Genomic DNA, 13,298 nt, shown 5'->3' on the forward strand with positions numbered 1-13,298 from the left:
TCAGAGTGGGAAAGGAAGACTGACCATGTCTCCATTACATTGCAGGGCACAACTACTGGAAGTGTCCAAGTGAAATTTTAACTTTTCCTCTCTACTTTTCTGCTTCTTCTTTTTCCCTGTGCTCAACACATCACTCCCAGACCTCTTTAAATTTGCCTGATAGCCAATATGCTTTAAATTCACCATGAAACTTGTCTATCTCCAAAAGCATGAGTGCGAGATTTAATAAAAAATTAAATTTCAAGCCAGCAAACCCAATAATAATTTGGAAAATTGGTTTAGAGCTGAAGCTTAATAGTGGGATGTGAATGGACTCCATATGAGCAACTTCAGTTGCTTCTACTTTGTGACTTTATATTTTATATCTATTTATACAGAATATTATAATACAAAATATTTATATATATTTATATTTCAATTTATGCAGGTCCATAAAAAACCCTTAGAAATTAAGTTTTGGTGCTGTTTAATTAAATTGATGACCTCAATTTGATTAGCATTGAGAGTATTTTTATTTTTAAGGTGGTGGGAGGGCCAGAGCAGCTGTGGCTGCCCCTGGATCCCTGGAAGGTATCCCTAAAACATCTTCAAGGCCAGGTTGGACAGGGCTTGGAGCAGCCTGGGACAGTGGAAGGTGTCCCTGCCATGGCAGGGGTGGCACAGGGTGGATTTTAATGTCTCTTCCAACTCAAACCAGTCTGGAATTCCATGATCTCTATGGCAGCTCTTTTAACCCTTTCACTAACACATAATAACTACCTTGACTCAATAAAAGATAGACCTGGACATATTTAGAGCAATAAACCAGCATTTTATCAAGTTTTATACATGTTTCAGAGCAATAATTCATCAATTTATCAAGTTTTTGCTTTCCTAGTAACTGCTTGAACAGCTTGTCCCAGGCAATGATAATTTTTTTTCTGGAAAATAATATTGTTGTCTCAATTTTAATTTTTTGTCTTAAGCTTATCTTCAGAGTGTCACATATTCCTTCCTAGAATTGATTCCCTGCCTTTCTGTCTCAATTCCCAGACTGGCTGAAGGCACTCTGACCTTCCCATGGTATTTATCTCCAAAACAAATGACAAGGGAGTCTGGACATTGCTCCTGTGGTCCTGTCTTAACCTATTGTATTTTAACCCAAATGTCAGGTTTTGCTCTCCTGACCTCTCTGTGCTCATGTTATCCTTCCAATCTTCCCAAATTAAACCTGAGGCCACAAAGGCAGGAATATTACTGGCAGGATTCTGCAGAAACAGAGAAAAAAAGGAGGAAAAATGCCCACCAAGCCCAAAGTAGGGCAAAGTCACACACTTGCATTGGTCAGACTGATGGGATAAATTCCAAGGATAACATGACTGGAAGGAAAACACATTGCTGGATGCCAATGGGGTTAATACTAAAATTATTGATAATTTCAGTTCCATATCCACACATAGAGTGATTTAATGCTACATTTAATTAATGCGGTGTTGGAAATTTGGCCCTCAGCCTTTCCAAGCACAGATTCCTTGCTGGGATCTGGCTCCCTGAGCTTTTTTCCTCCCCAGGAAACATCCCACCAAAACTATTTTCATTGAAAAATAATTCCTAAAATTCTAGTTTCCTTTTCATGTGGTATAAAGAAGTATAGGGTTTTAATAAAATGCAATCAGCACTACTAACACGAGGAAAAGTAGGGGGAAAAGGATCTTTTTCCTGTAATCACCTGGTAACTTGCTCCCTAATTTTTCCATGGCAAATCCTGCTTCAGCGCCTGCTGGAGAAATAATTTAGCTTTATAACCACATTTGCTAATTTTTTATTACAAACCAAACAAAGTACCAGCAGAAAATCACTCCAAACCACTGATTCCAAAGGGAAAATCACACACATTTTCCTGGATCCAAGCTGCCACTGATGTGAGATGCAAATTCCAAATGTTGGAAGCTCCAGCTTAAGTGTGAGGAAAACATGGACTTCTTTTACCCCCACATCTCAAAAATGCTGCAACTAGAAGGTTATCTGTGGTATTCCCTGAATAAAATGTAAATTCAATCCTAGGAAAGGTGAGAAAAGCAGTGGAAGGACCTGGATATGCTGGGAAAAGGATGATCCAAATGGAATTGACCAGCATTAAACAAAATATTTTGAGAGACAAAACACTTTTGAGGGACAAAAATAACCCCCTGTGGACTCTGACAAGAAAGGGAAAATGATTCCTGAGGGGAAAAATGATCCCTAACAGGGGAAAATCCGAGGGAGTTCTGCCAGGGGGAAGAAGGAAAACTTGCAGAGGTTTAAAGAAAAGCATCTAAGGTGGAATTGATATCCTGGAAGTGCCCAAGGCAAGGTTGGATGGGTTTGGAGCAGCCTGGGACAGTGGAAGGTGTCCCTGCCCATGGCAGGGGTGGCCCTGGATGGAATTTAAGGTCCCCTCCAGCCAAAGCCATTCTGGAATTCTCTGATTGATCAGGGCCTCAGCCATTCACAGATATTGAGAACCATGGAAGTGAGAACTGAGATTCTCAGATATTGAGAACCATGGAATATCCCAAGTTGGAAAGGACCACTCTTTCCAACTCCTGAGCTCCAACCCAGAGCACTGTGGATGCTTTTTCCACCTTTCTGAAGAAAGCACCAAATTACATGCAATAACCATGCAATGCCACTTTGCAGGCTTCCCCATTCCCTATTTCCCAATGAGGAAAACTGTCTGAGTGAACAGCAGGAATCCAGAGAAATGGGAAAAATCCCTTCCTGATACAGCTCCATGATTTTATTTTGTGAAATCCTTTTGCTTGGATGGTGTTTGACTCCAATATAAAGGATTTAACTGGGTGGAAAACATTATGACACCTCTTCCACTGAGAGAAAGTGAGCTCCACGTGTCCCCAGATCTCCCTTTTTAGGCAGAACACATTTCCACAGCAGTGCTGGTGCTGGGAGAGAAATAAAATTAAATAAAATGCCACACTACACTTAGATTGAGTTACAGCTTGGAATTCACAGCTTCCCATATTTCCCCATAAAACTTCAGATTGCTGGGCAACTGGACACATCTTTGCTGACAGGCTGGGGAGCTGTAATGCAACACTAACAGAAGCTGTAAGTTTGCAAAATTCCCCATTTTTCCTGTTCTGGAATGACTGAACACCTGGTTAGTGTGCCCACAGGCACTAATTAGGAAGCAATGATGCTGCTCCTGGTTCCCATCCCATTCCCTGCTCCAGCTACGAGCAATGACCTTCCCCTCGCAGAGGATGTGGAATTTATTAATTAACACAACACCAAAAAGACCCCAAATCCTTTTCAACTTTTACTCTTTTAAACGGAGGACGTGCTCATAAAGAGGACAGGCTTGCTAAAAATACCTCTTTATATTCATCTGAGGTTCCAGTCACATCTGGTCTCCACTGTTCCACAGCGCTACTAATTAATATCTGTTAATTAAGAAATGAAAGTGCTGCCTAAGTTGTTGTGAAGTAATGGAAACTTTTGGATGAAATCCTTGATCCAGAGGTGATCTGGGTGAAGTCAGGACAAAAGAAAGAAGAGCTTGGGAAAGGGAAATTTTTTTTCTCAAAAAATTGAATTATTTGGTTTATTAGGTTTTAACCATCTTTTTTTTTTTTTTTTTTTTTTTTTTTGGTTGCCCAGAGGAGCTGTGGCTGGAAGTATCCAAGGGATGCTGGACAGGCTTGGAGGCTTGGAGCAACCTGGGGTAGTGGAAGGTGGCCCTGCCCATAGCAGGGGTGGGACAAGATGAACTTTAAGGTCCCCCCCAACCCAATCCACTCTGGAATTCCACAGTTCTTTATCCAGAGACCATTTTGCTGGCACAAAGCAGAGATCAAAACTAGTATTACAAACATTTAATAATTTGTGTGAATTTCTCACCCTGTTTGGAGCAGGGATGTAGAAAATATCCCTGTCCCCACCGACCCAAGGCTGGAGACACTGCACGTGTCCACGTCTTCAACCAGTTCTTTAGAAAACCCCTGGAATCTGACAGCCAACACCCTGAGGGAGATGTGGTGACAAAAGCAGCATCAGCTGTGTCCTTCTCTGGCTCCAAAGGTCAGCTGAGCCCAGCCATCTCCACCTAAACATCCACACCATCTGAGGTGGCCCAGCCACGTCCAACTAAATGTCCACACCATCTGAAGTGGCCCAGCCATCTCCACCTAAATGTCCACATGCCTCAGCACTTTGATTCTTTGGGATTTTTGCCTCCTTTCTCCCCACTGTGTTTTCATGGAACAATGCCTATCTTGGAAATCACTTTGTTTGCCAGGCACTGCTGCCATCAGCTCTCTCTAAGTCATCCTCAACCAACCCCTACCAATCCACACCTGTGTGAGCTCTTCCAAGGATGGTGCCTCCACCCCTGCCAAGGCCTGAGCACCCTTTGCATGCAGAAATTGCTGCTGCTGTCCCAGCTGAGCCTCCCCTGGCCCAGCCTGAGGCCCTTTCCCCTTGTCCTGTCCCTGTTCCCTGGCAGCACAGCCTGACCCCGTCCTGGCTCCAACCTTTTTCCAGGCAGTTGAAGAGAGGGAGGAGATTGCCCTGCTGCTGCTCTGATTCTCAGAGGGAGTGAAACATCTCAGAGGGAGGGGTGGGAAACATCCCAAATCCCACCTGGCTTTTGTGACAGTGTTCACAGGGGTCTTAGGATGAAGGAAGAGATGAGGATCTGACTCCATGTTTCAGAAGGCTTGATTTATTATTTTATGATATATATTATATTAAAGCTATACTAAAAGAATAGAAGAAAGGATTTCATCAGAAGGCTAGCTAAGAATAGAGAAAGAAAGAATGATAATAAAGGTTTGTGGCTTGGACAGAGAGTCCGAGCCAGTTGACTGTGATTGGCCATTAATCAGCAACAACCACATGAGACCAATCACAGATGCACCTGTTGCATTCCACAGCAGCAGATAACCATTGTTTGCATTTTGTTCCTGAGGCCTCCCAGCTTCTCAGGAGGAAAAATCCTAAGGAAAGGATTTTCCATAAAATGTGTCTGTGACAGGCTTTCTCTTGCCAGTCCCCTCCAGAGGAGCCAAGGATGCAGAAGATCCCCTCTGATGGACTTCAGGGGGGATCTCTCACAGTTCCTCACAAAGGAACTGTATTTTATCCCCCACTTATAGTAAATCAACTACTCCATTCTATATTTTCTGGATCTCAGAGCCTTCAGCTGCCCTTTGCTGTTCAGTATGGAGAGCACAGCAGCATTTAGAAGTCTCCAGAATAATTTACAATCCAAACAAAGAAGGTGGGGGTGAAAAGAGACCAATTAATTTGCCCTAAATGATGCAATAATGCAGAGGGAGAGAAAGTGAATAAACACCACTCTGCCTTCCTGCACTTGACTGGTGTCTCCTCTGGAAGTCACTCTGAACACAGATAATGATCAATCAAAGTCTCCCTGGGTGTGCAGAGGGCTCCAAGCAGTGCTGGTGTTCCTTTGGCAGAGCTGCCAGGCTCTGCAGGTCAGCTCAAGGCAGAGTGGCACTTTCATCTCCCTTTCTGCTCATGCCATCTGCTCCCTCTCTATTTTGTATTTGTTTTTGATTTTGTAGCACAGGCTGCAGATTTATTTGGTAAAACTGTTCAACTCTGCCCTTTCCCTAAATACACAGGGAGGAAGTTTGTAAACCAGCTTGAGAACAGCGCTGGAATCACCCAGATTATGATAATTAGACAAACAAAGATCAATACCAATCCACTCTAAAGCCACTAATTCTCAATCCATCTGACTTTCAAGCACCCACATCCAGCAGCTTTCCATTTTGCAAGGGGAACCATTGCTCTGTGCTGCCTTTCACCCTTAAGATATCCCGTGTCACTGGAAAATGAGGGTCTGTGACACCTGCCAGCTCCAGCTTGCATCACTGTCCACAAACCAAACACAAAGCACAGCCTGCAGAGTGTGACAGTCCCTGAAAACCTTAGGAACCAACACTAGTCCTGCTCCCAAATATCTGAGAGTCTCAGAGATGAATCAGAAACTTCTGGGGTTGTTTTAATTCCATTTTTGACATTGAGGAAAATGAATAACTGCCTTTGCTGTCCTCAAAAGGTTTTAAGAGCTTCTTAGCACCGTGCAAAGAACTTCCCAGGAATGGAGCTGTGCTTTGGAAAGGGAAATCAGGCTGTCCAGATAATCCTGAAGAGTTCACAGGGACACAAAGATAACCTGGCTTATTCAGGTGTTGTCATCAAAAGGTATTACGGGCTACGAGTCACTTTGTACTGCAAGAGTTCTTCATTGCAGTGAAAAAACATTCCCCGCTCCTGGGATAGAACTGGAGATCAAGGCAGGCTCAGAAATCTCATAATCCCTGAGTGGTTTGGGTTGGGAGGGACCTCAAATCCCATCCAGGGCCACCCTGCCATGGGCAGGGACACCTTCCACTGTCCCAGGCTGCTCCAAGCCCCAAAGTCCAGCCTGGCCTTGGGCACTGCCAGGGAACAATTCCTAATTCCCAATATCCCATCCAGCCCTGCCCTCTGGCACTCTGAACCCATTCCCTGTGTCCTGTCCCTCCAGTTATTGATGCAGGGTCCCTCTCCAGCTCCCCTGTGTCCCTTCAGGCCCTGGAAGGAGCTGTGAGGTCTCCACACACCCTTCCCTTCTCCAGGCTGAGCATTCCCAGCTCTCCCAGCCTGGATCCACAGGGAAGATGCTCCAGAGCCCTCAGAAATTTCTGAGCCCTCTCTGGACTTGCTCCACAGCAAGTTTGCTCCAACAGACACCTGCCTGCCCTGATCTGAAATTCTAGTCCCAAATGTTTTTATTTGCTTTTATAATTTTTATAAACTGCACACCTCTGGAAGATACCTAAGGAACTGCAGGGAGTAGCAGGAGCAATTTATCTCTCTTGAAAAATCCTTCAGCAAAGGATTATTATCAAATGCAAAGTTTGTCATTTTGCACTGGTCCTTCAGATTTCATATTTGTTCCAAGTTAAAGATAAAATTAGGAGAAGAGAGGCATGTTTTTGCTGTTTTTCATTTCTTTAAGTGGGAATCACTCAAATCACGAGGACAAATACAGCACAGATAATGATTTTTTGTCTAAACTTGTTTAAATAGCTGAACAAACCCATCATTTAGGGCTTACTGATGAAAATTTATATTCAATTTCTGATTCTGATTCCCTGCAGTCCTTGGATTTAGAAATATCTGTACAAACCCCACTACATTCTGCTGCTGATTATGTCACTACAGTGGCATAGAGAGAACACATTGCAATTTCTTGATATCTTGATGCTGCTTGCCCTGATCCTATCACTTCCTATTATTGTACAGATGTCAAATTCATGAACACATTCTCTGCCACAAAATTATCAAACTAATCAGCCCACTTTTTAGTTTGCTTTTGATCAAGTTTAAGACACTGAGGTTGATGATAATGAATTGTCAGAGGGTAAATTTGTGAAATTATGTCTCTGTGGTGATAATAATCACCTGCACTTCTAACACTGAAGAGGTCGAGTCTGAGTCCTCCCATGCCTCACAAAAATGGTGTAGAGGATTAAAAAATGCCTCACAAAAATGGTGTAGAGGATCACAAAATGCCTCACAAAAATGGTGTAGAGGGTCAAAACACACTCCAGGAAACTTAACCTAGAGCCCTGGTGATCCTAGTCCCAATTCCAGCACATGAAATTTCTTTGTCCAAATGACTTATTTTTTCAACAACTTCTGAGGGCAAAATTTCAAGCAAACCTTCCCTCACCATCACCATCAGCCCCAATATTTCCAGCTGGTGACAACCTGCTCAGACAGTAAAATTCCACCACAACAGAGTATTTTTGTAGCTCTATTTCAGACTAGCCTTCAAGCAGGACTACATTTTGGCTTTAAAACCACCAGTTTTAGGGTGAAAGAATGAACTCCTTACCTGTATTCATCCTGTGTGAAGCGTGGGATGACTGAGGGCTGCAGCACCACAATTTCCACCATGGTGGTGTTGAACTTCACTGGGTCCCCATCATCGTAGGCAATGACCACCAGCTACAAACAACACAGAAAATCAGGCTCTGACTACACAAAAGAACATTCTTCATCCTGACTTCCAGCAATTCTGGTACTTGCAGGCGCTAAAAAATCAGATGTGATTTTCTTTTGCTGCAAGTCACACGCGGTGTAAGAACAAAACGCGGAGGAAAAGACGGCCATCCTCTGGTTGAAACTGCTGGAAAATTTACAGAAACAGAGTAAACTGGAGGAATTTTTTCCTGGAATGGGCTGTTAAACATTGGAATGGGCTGCTCAGGGAGGTGTGGAGTCCCTATCCCTGGAGGTGTCCAAGAAACCCCTGGATGTGGCACTCAGCGCTCTGGCGGGATTGGTCACAGGTTGGACTTGATGATTCTGGATGGCTTTTCCAACCTCAATGATTCTGTAACTCCCAATATAACAGGAAAAGCCCTGGGTGACAATTATCTGTTGCTGACATTATTATCTAGAACCAAGGGCTCAAGTTAGAATAAAAAAAATTAACATTACTTCCAACCCCCTCTAAAACGTCCTCTGCAGAAAAGAGATGCTCTAAGCTCAAACATGGACAAGACCAAATTACCTTTTCTTAAATGAGGCCTGTTATAAATAGTGTGATTTTTAAAAACCTTTTCTCATGTCGATTTGATGATTTAATTCAGGATTTTGTGCTGGCACAAGCAGGTTAATTTGTTTTTAGCTTCCACATGAAATGTGCTTGTGTGCGAACTCCAGTCCACTGAAGAAGGAGCAATGGGCATTTTTCCAGTTTTCTCCCTAAATTTTTTCCTTATTCCTGGAGGTTGCTACATGAGGCAGGTCTGCACCTCATTCTACCAGAACAGTTTCAACTCATTTCTGCCAGTCCAAGCTATTCCACAATAACCTCTTTTTTGCCAGCCAGTATATCAGGAAAGTCACCAATGCAACATATAATTGCAGAAATTATCCAGATGTTAAATAGTGACTGGAAAAATTCCCAAAGGATTCAGCAGCAGACAAGCCCAGTGGTCCTGAAGCAAATACCAACTCCAAGTGTTCCCATCACTGATTTCTGGAGTCTTCTCTTTTTTCCTAAGAATCCACATTTTCTGAAAAGTAATTCCCTGCTGAATGTCCCATTTACTGCCCTGATATGAAACAGTGTGGGAGAGATCCCAGTTTTGGAAATAGGTACTAGAAATAAAATAAGTACTAAGAAGTAAAAACAGCAAGTTCAGCAACAGCAAAGTTCCACTCTTGGTGATGGTAAACAAGAAAAAATTCTTTCCTCCCTTAGGTTTTATTATATTAATTAGAAATTCAAAAGGACTTAAATTAGCACTGTCCTAAACCAGGGACTGCTCCAGCTCAAGCAGCCCTTGATGGGACACTCAGGAGTGGAAAACAGTGGACAGCTTTATTCCTCATAATGGAAGGTAAGCAAATAAACCTCTCTTTAACCCTCATTTAAGAAATAAGTAACTGAAAGAAGAAGAAAACACTTTAATGAGTGTAAGGAAGTTTCCAAGTTGGGAAATTACATCAAACCCAAGATATTATGGAGATTATTTTTTTCCCTAGTGAGCCACTTCTATCTTCATTTTTTACTACCCCATGGATCTTAAAGGGCAGATGCTCTACTGCTTTAGGTTAAAATCACACCTTTATCCACACTCATTCACTCCAGACTCTTCAGGACCAGTGACAACAAAATGGGAATTTAGTTTTCCTTAAAACCAGCGTTTTTACACTCATGAACAGGAATTCCTGAACTACCCAGCAGTGCAGTAACTTTATTTACAAGACATCTTGCTCTTCTTATAAAGTTCTCCCCAAATTCTCCCCAAAAGCCCTGTTGAAAGTGAACTTGGGGAAAATGAAGGTTCTCCAAGGTGCCTCCCTGTTTTCCCCACTCTCCCAACAGGTGCAACCAGATCCCTCCAAGACATTCCTGAAATCACAAAGGCACAAAACACATGCCAGGAGAAAAAGGTGGAAACAAAGGAACAAACAGAATTGAAATTTTGCACGGAAAGCCAATGAAAGGTTGGATTTGATCTTGGAGGTCTTTTTCCTTAATGATTCTGGAATCATTCTATGCAACAGAAAAAAACAAAGGCGAACCATGATGGTAAAAGAATCCCAGCAAATCCAGGGAATTTTGAGGCACTGCAGCTGAATTTGTACCTTGAACACTGTGCTGGGCTCTTCATTGAGGTTCACTCGGGTGACGACACGTCCAGAGTTTTCCTCCACATCAAAGATGCTGGCACTGTAGGGAAACTGGACAACATCCACCTTGTAGCGAACCAGACTCGCTGGGGTGCCCTGGAAGGCAAAAAGAGGCAAATTGGAGATTTCTGGGGTTTTATACACCTCCTGAAGGATTAAAATCTAACATTGGTGAGGCCATCAAGCAAAACTTGCTGTTTGTCCCAAGCAACCCCTTCAATCCCCACCAAACACCTTCCATGACAACACCTGAGAGGACCAGGAGGAAAAATCACCAGAGGTTTGGAAAGAAAAGGGCTGAAATGTCACCTACTTAAACCCAGAAGTGTTTTATAAAAAATGAAATTTTTAAACACAAGATGGGCATGGCTTAAGGCTGGTTAAAATACCTTTCAAAAATATTTTGACTTGATATAAAACTCGTTTAAGGAACTTAGCAGTGGTTGAAGAAAATGCTGTTTTGCAGATGGATTTTAAACAGTTCCATAAGGAACCCTCCCCATAGACTTAGTTCCATAAGGAACCCTTTTCTTTCCATAGACTCCAGGGGAACTGGATCTCCTCTCTGTGTCTCCTGTAGGGTTTTGTCTCTGCAGGGTTTCATTTCCAGCAGACACCTGGTAGGGTGAAGTCGCTCATGAGAACCATATTTTGCAATGGGAAAACTTCTCCCAGCTACTTGTAGGATGTCTCATCTGCCTCTTAATCCACACTAGGAGGTCTAGGACAGATTCCCTCTTTGCACATTAATGTCTGAACAATGGTTTTCCAGCATGCCAAATCTGGTTATGCAGAGATTTAGGACATTTTACAAAATTCCAATGAAATTATTTCCCAAATATATTTGGGAGTAGATTCAGATTTACTTCTGTCCTACAACAGCATGATTTAATTTTCTGTTTGCCTCTGAGTCTTAAGCTCAGATCAGGCTTTGACCTTTATGTTGTGTTTAAACAGCCAAAACATCATTAATGGTGGATGGCTGAATTTTACCTGTATTCAATGATGTGCTTTGTTGGGATTGGGAATATATTCTATGTCCCATGCCAGCCACAAACTACATGGAAACAGAACATTTCCTTTTGTAAACAGCAATGGAAATGGCTGCAAAAGTGATTTGAGCTCACTAAATGCTATCAATGTTTTGCTGATCCAACACAAGTCATTCGAGCGTTGCCTCTTGGAGCTCTCCAAGGAATTCCAGCCTGGGCAGGGTTTATGAGGCCATCAGCAACTTTAATCATCCCAAATGGGGTCTGCCAGGCATGTTCCAGTGGTTAGCAAATTAATAAATGGTTGTGTTCATAGTTAAAAGCACTTCACACATGCTACAGAGGGCAAATCCTGGAAAAAGTGAGAAATTTCTGGGACCACGGCATAGCAGAGTTCATTATCAGCTTTCCCCCTGGCATTCCCTGCTTCAGTCATTTTTCTTCAATGTTATAATTAAGAGCAAATTACCTGCTGAAATCCAGACTATTTGGGCTGGAGTAATGGCCTTAAACTTGCTTGGAAGACTAAGAATCCTCATCATCATTAAAGCTCCTCACACCAGGTAATTTGTGATTAAATAAACAAAAATCTCATCAGGTTATTGTTGTTCCTGATGTGATTATCAAGTACACTTTGCTCCTGTCACTTCAGAAAAATAACAAAACCAGGATTTATTTTTTATTTATGGCATTTTGGCACTGATGTAATTAGAAAAATCTCCAGAGAGATTTCCCAGGGAAATCTATTTAGAAGCGAGTTTTAATTATCTGAAATATTAATCATCTTTTGCCTCTGTTCTAAATTAATTTAGAGGCATTATTATGTCTGCAGCAAAACTTGAATCTAGCTGATAATATTCCCAAACAAACCACAGAGCAAGGATTGTGCTTGGCAGGAACCACATTCATTCTCTCCAAAGTTTCCCTGAGATTCAGGACTAACATAAAACTTTAAAAAAAACTCATCCAGCTCCAATTATTTCTTCCATGGCTGCATGATTCCTTAAAATTCCATTTGCTTGGGGAAAATGCTATTTATTTCTGACACAGAAATTAAGGTCCCTCCCAACCCAAACCATTCTGGGACTCAAACTGGTTACAGACACAACATTTCTTGGCCCAGGAAAGAACGGGGGAAAATGGATTTTGTTTTCATTTGAAATTGACAGGTGAAGATCCCAAATGTGCCTGGATTTCACGCCTAAGGACCAGTATGGAATGGCAGCATCATGAACACAAAGTTATTTCCCAGGTTAATCTCCATATATTATTTCCATGTGTAGATTTCAACTCAAATCTGAATAATTTGTATAATAAGGAGTTCAATAAGGAAAGTTTTGTAAAGCTAGTGCCATGGAAAAAAATAGAAAGTGGTGCTAAACTTTCCAAATTTACAGGTTTTTGTAACTTACTTTGGTAACTTACTTTTTACTGGTTTTTGTAACTTACTCAAAGTAACCATGGAAGATGGGGCAGCCCAGAGCAGGTGGATGAGTTTGGTGGGTCTTACACCAGTTCAGGGTTGGGAATGGTGCATTCGTGTAAATCCACCTTAATTTCATTCATATAAACCCCAAAATTTGAAGGGTTTTACTCTTTATAGTAGGTAACTCTACAAGAGGGCTTGAAATTCTGAATTACTAAAGCTGGAAAGTCTGAATTTTAAACTCTCACAAAAAAACCCACCAACTTTTAAAGCCTTGAGATAAAATTACTTGAGGAACTCCTGGAATTTGCAGCTTGTGTTTCATATCACTGAAATTCCACAGGAAGAGCTTTTAAAAGATCAAGGTCTGGCCAGTCTGAAAATGGTTTTACCTCCAATTAAAATGCAGTGAAATCTTTAACTGAATATCTCATAGCCTGTTACTTTTAGTGAGTGCATGGAAGACAAAAAGGACAATTACTCCCAATTTGACAAAAGAGCTCCACTGAAGGAAAGCCTCAGGAGGTGTTGGGAGAATGGATAAAGCATTAAATGGGATGTTCTGCAGCCCTGGAAGCTGGCTGCCCATTAAAATTAGTGTTCTGCATCTGTTTCTATTAACATTTCCAATAAAAAAAAAAAAAGGCAGGATATGGAAAGGAATTGCCCATGGC

At 41.9% G+C, this 13,298-nt stretch overlaps 1 protein-coding gene across 1 annotated transcript in view; it reads right to left on the reverse strand.

Annotated features, from left to right (window-relative positions):
• The window catches only part of PCDH15 (protocadherin related 15), a 309,038-nt gene that overhangs the window by 67,800 nt on the left and 227,940 nt on the right, over positions 1-13,298 (reverse strand). The window contains exons 23-24 of the mRNA XM_058810078.1: positions 10,162-10,302; positions 7,895-8,007 (exon numbers count right to left, since the gene is read on the reverse strand). Coding sequence (XP_058666061.1) covers positions 7,895-8,007; positions 10,162-10,302 — 254 coding nt within the window. The remainder of the gene's footprint in view (positions 1-7,894; positions 8,008-10,161; positions 10,303-13,298) is intronic.

Source organism: Ammospiza caudacuta, chromosome 9 (assembly GCF_027887145.1).
Source record: "Ammospiza caudacuta isolate bAmmCau1 chromosome 9, bAmmCau1.pri, whole genome shotgun sequence".
Lineage (NCBI taxonomy): Eukaryota > Metazoa > Chordata > Aves > Passeriformes > Passerellidae > Ammospiza > Ammospiza caudacuta.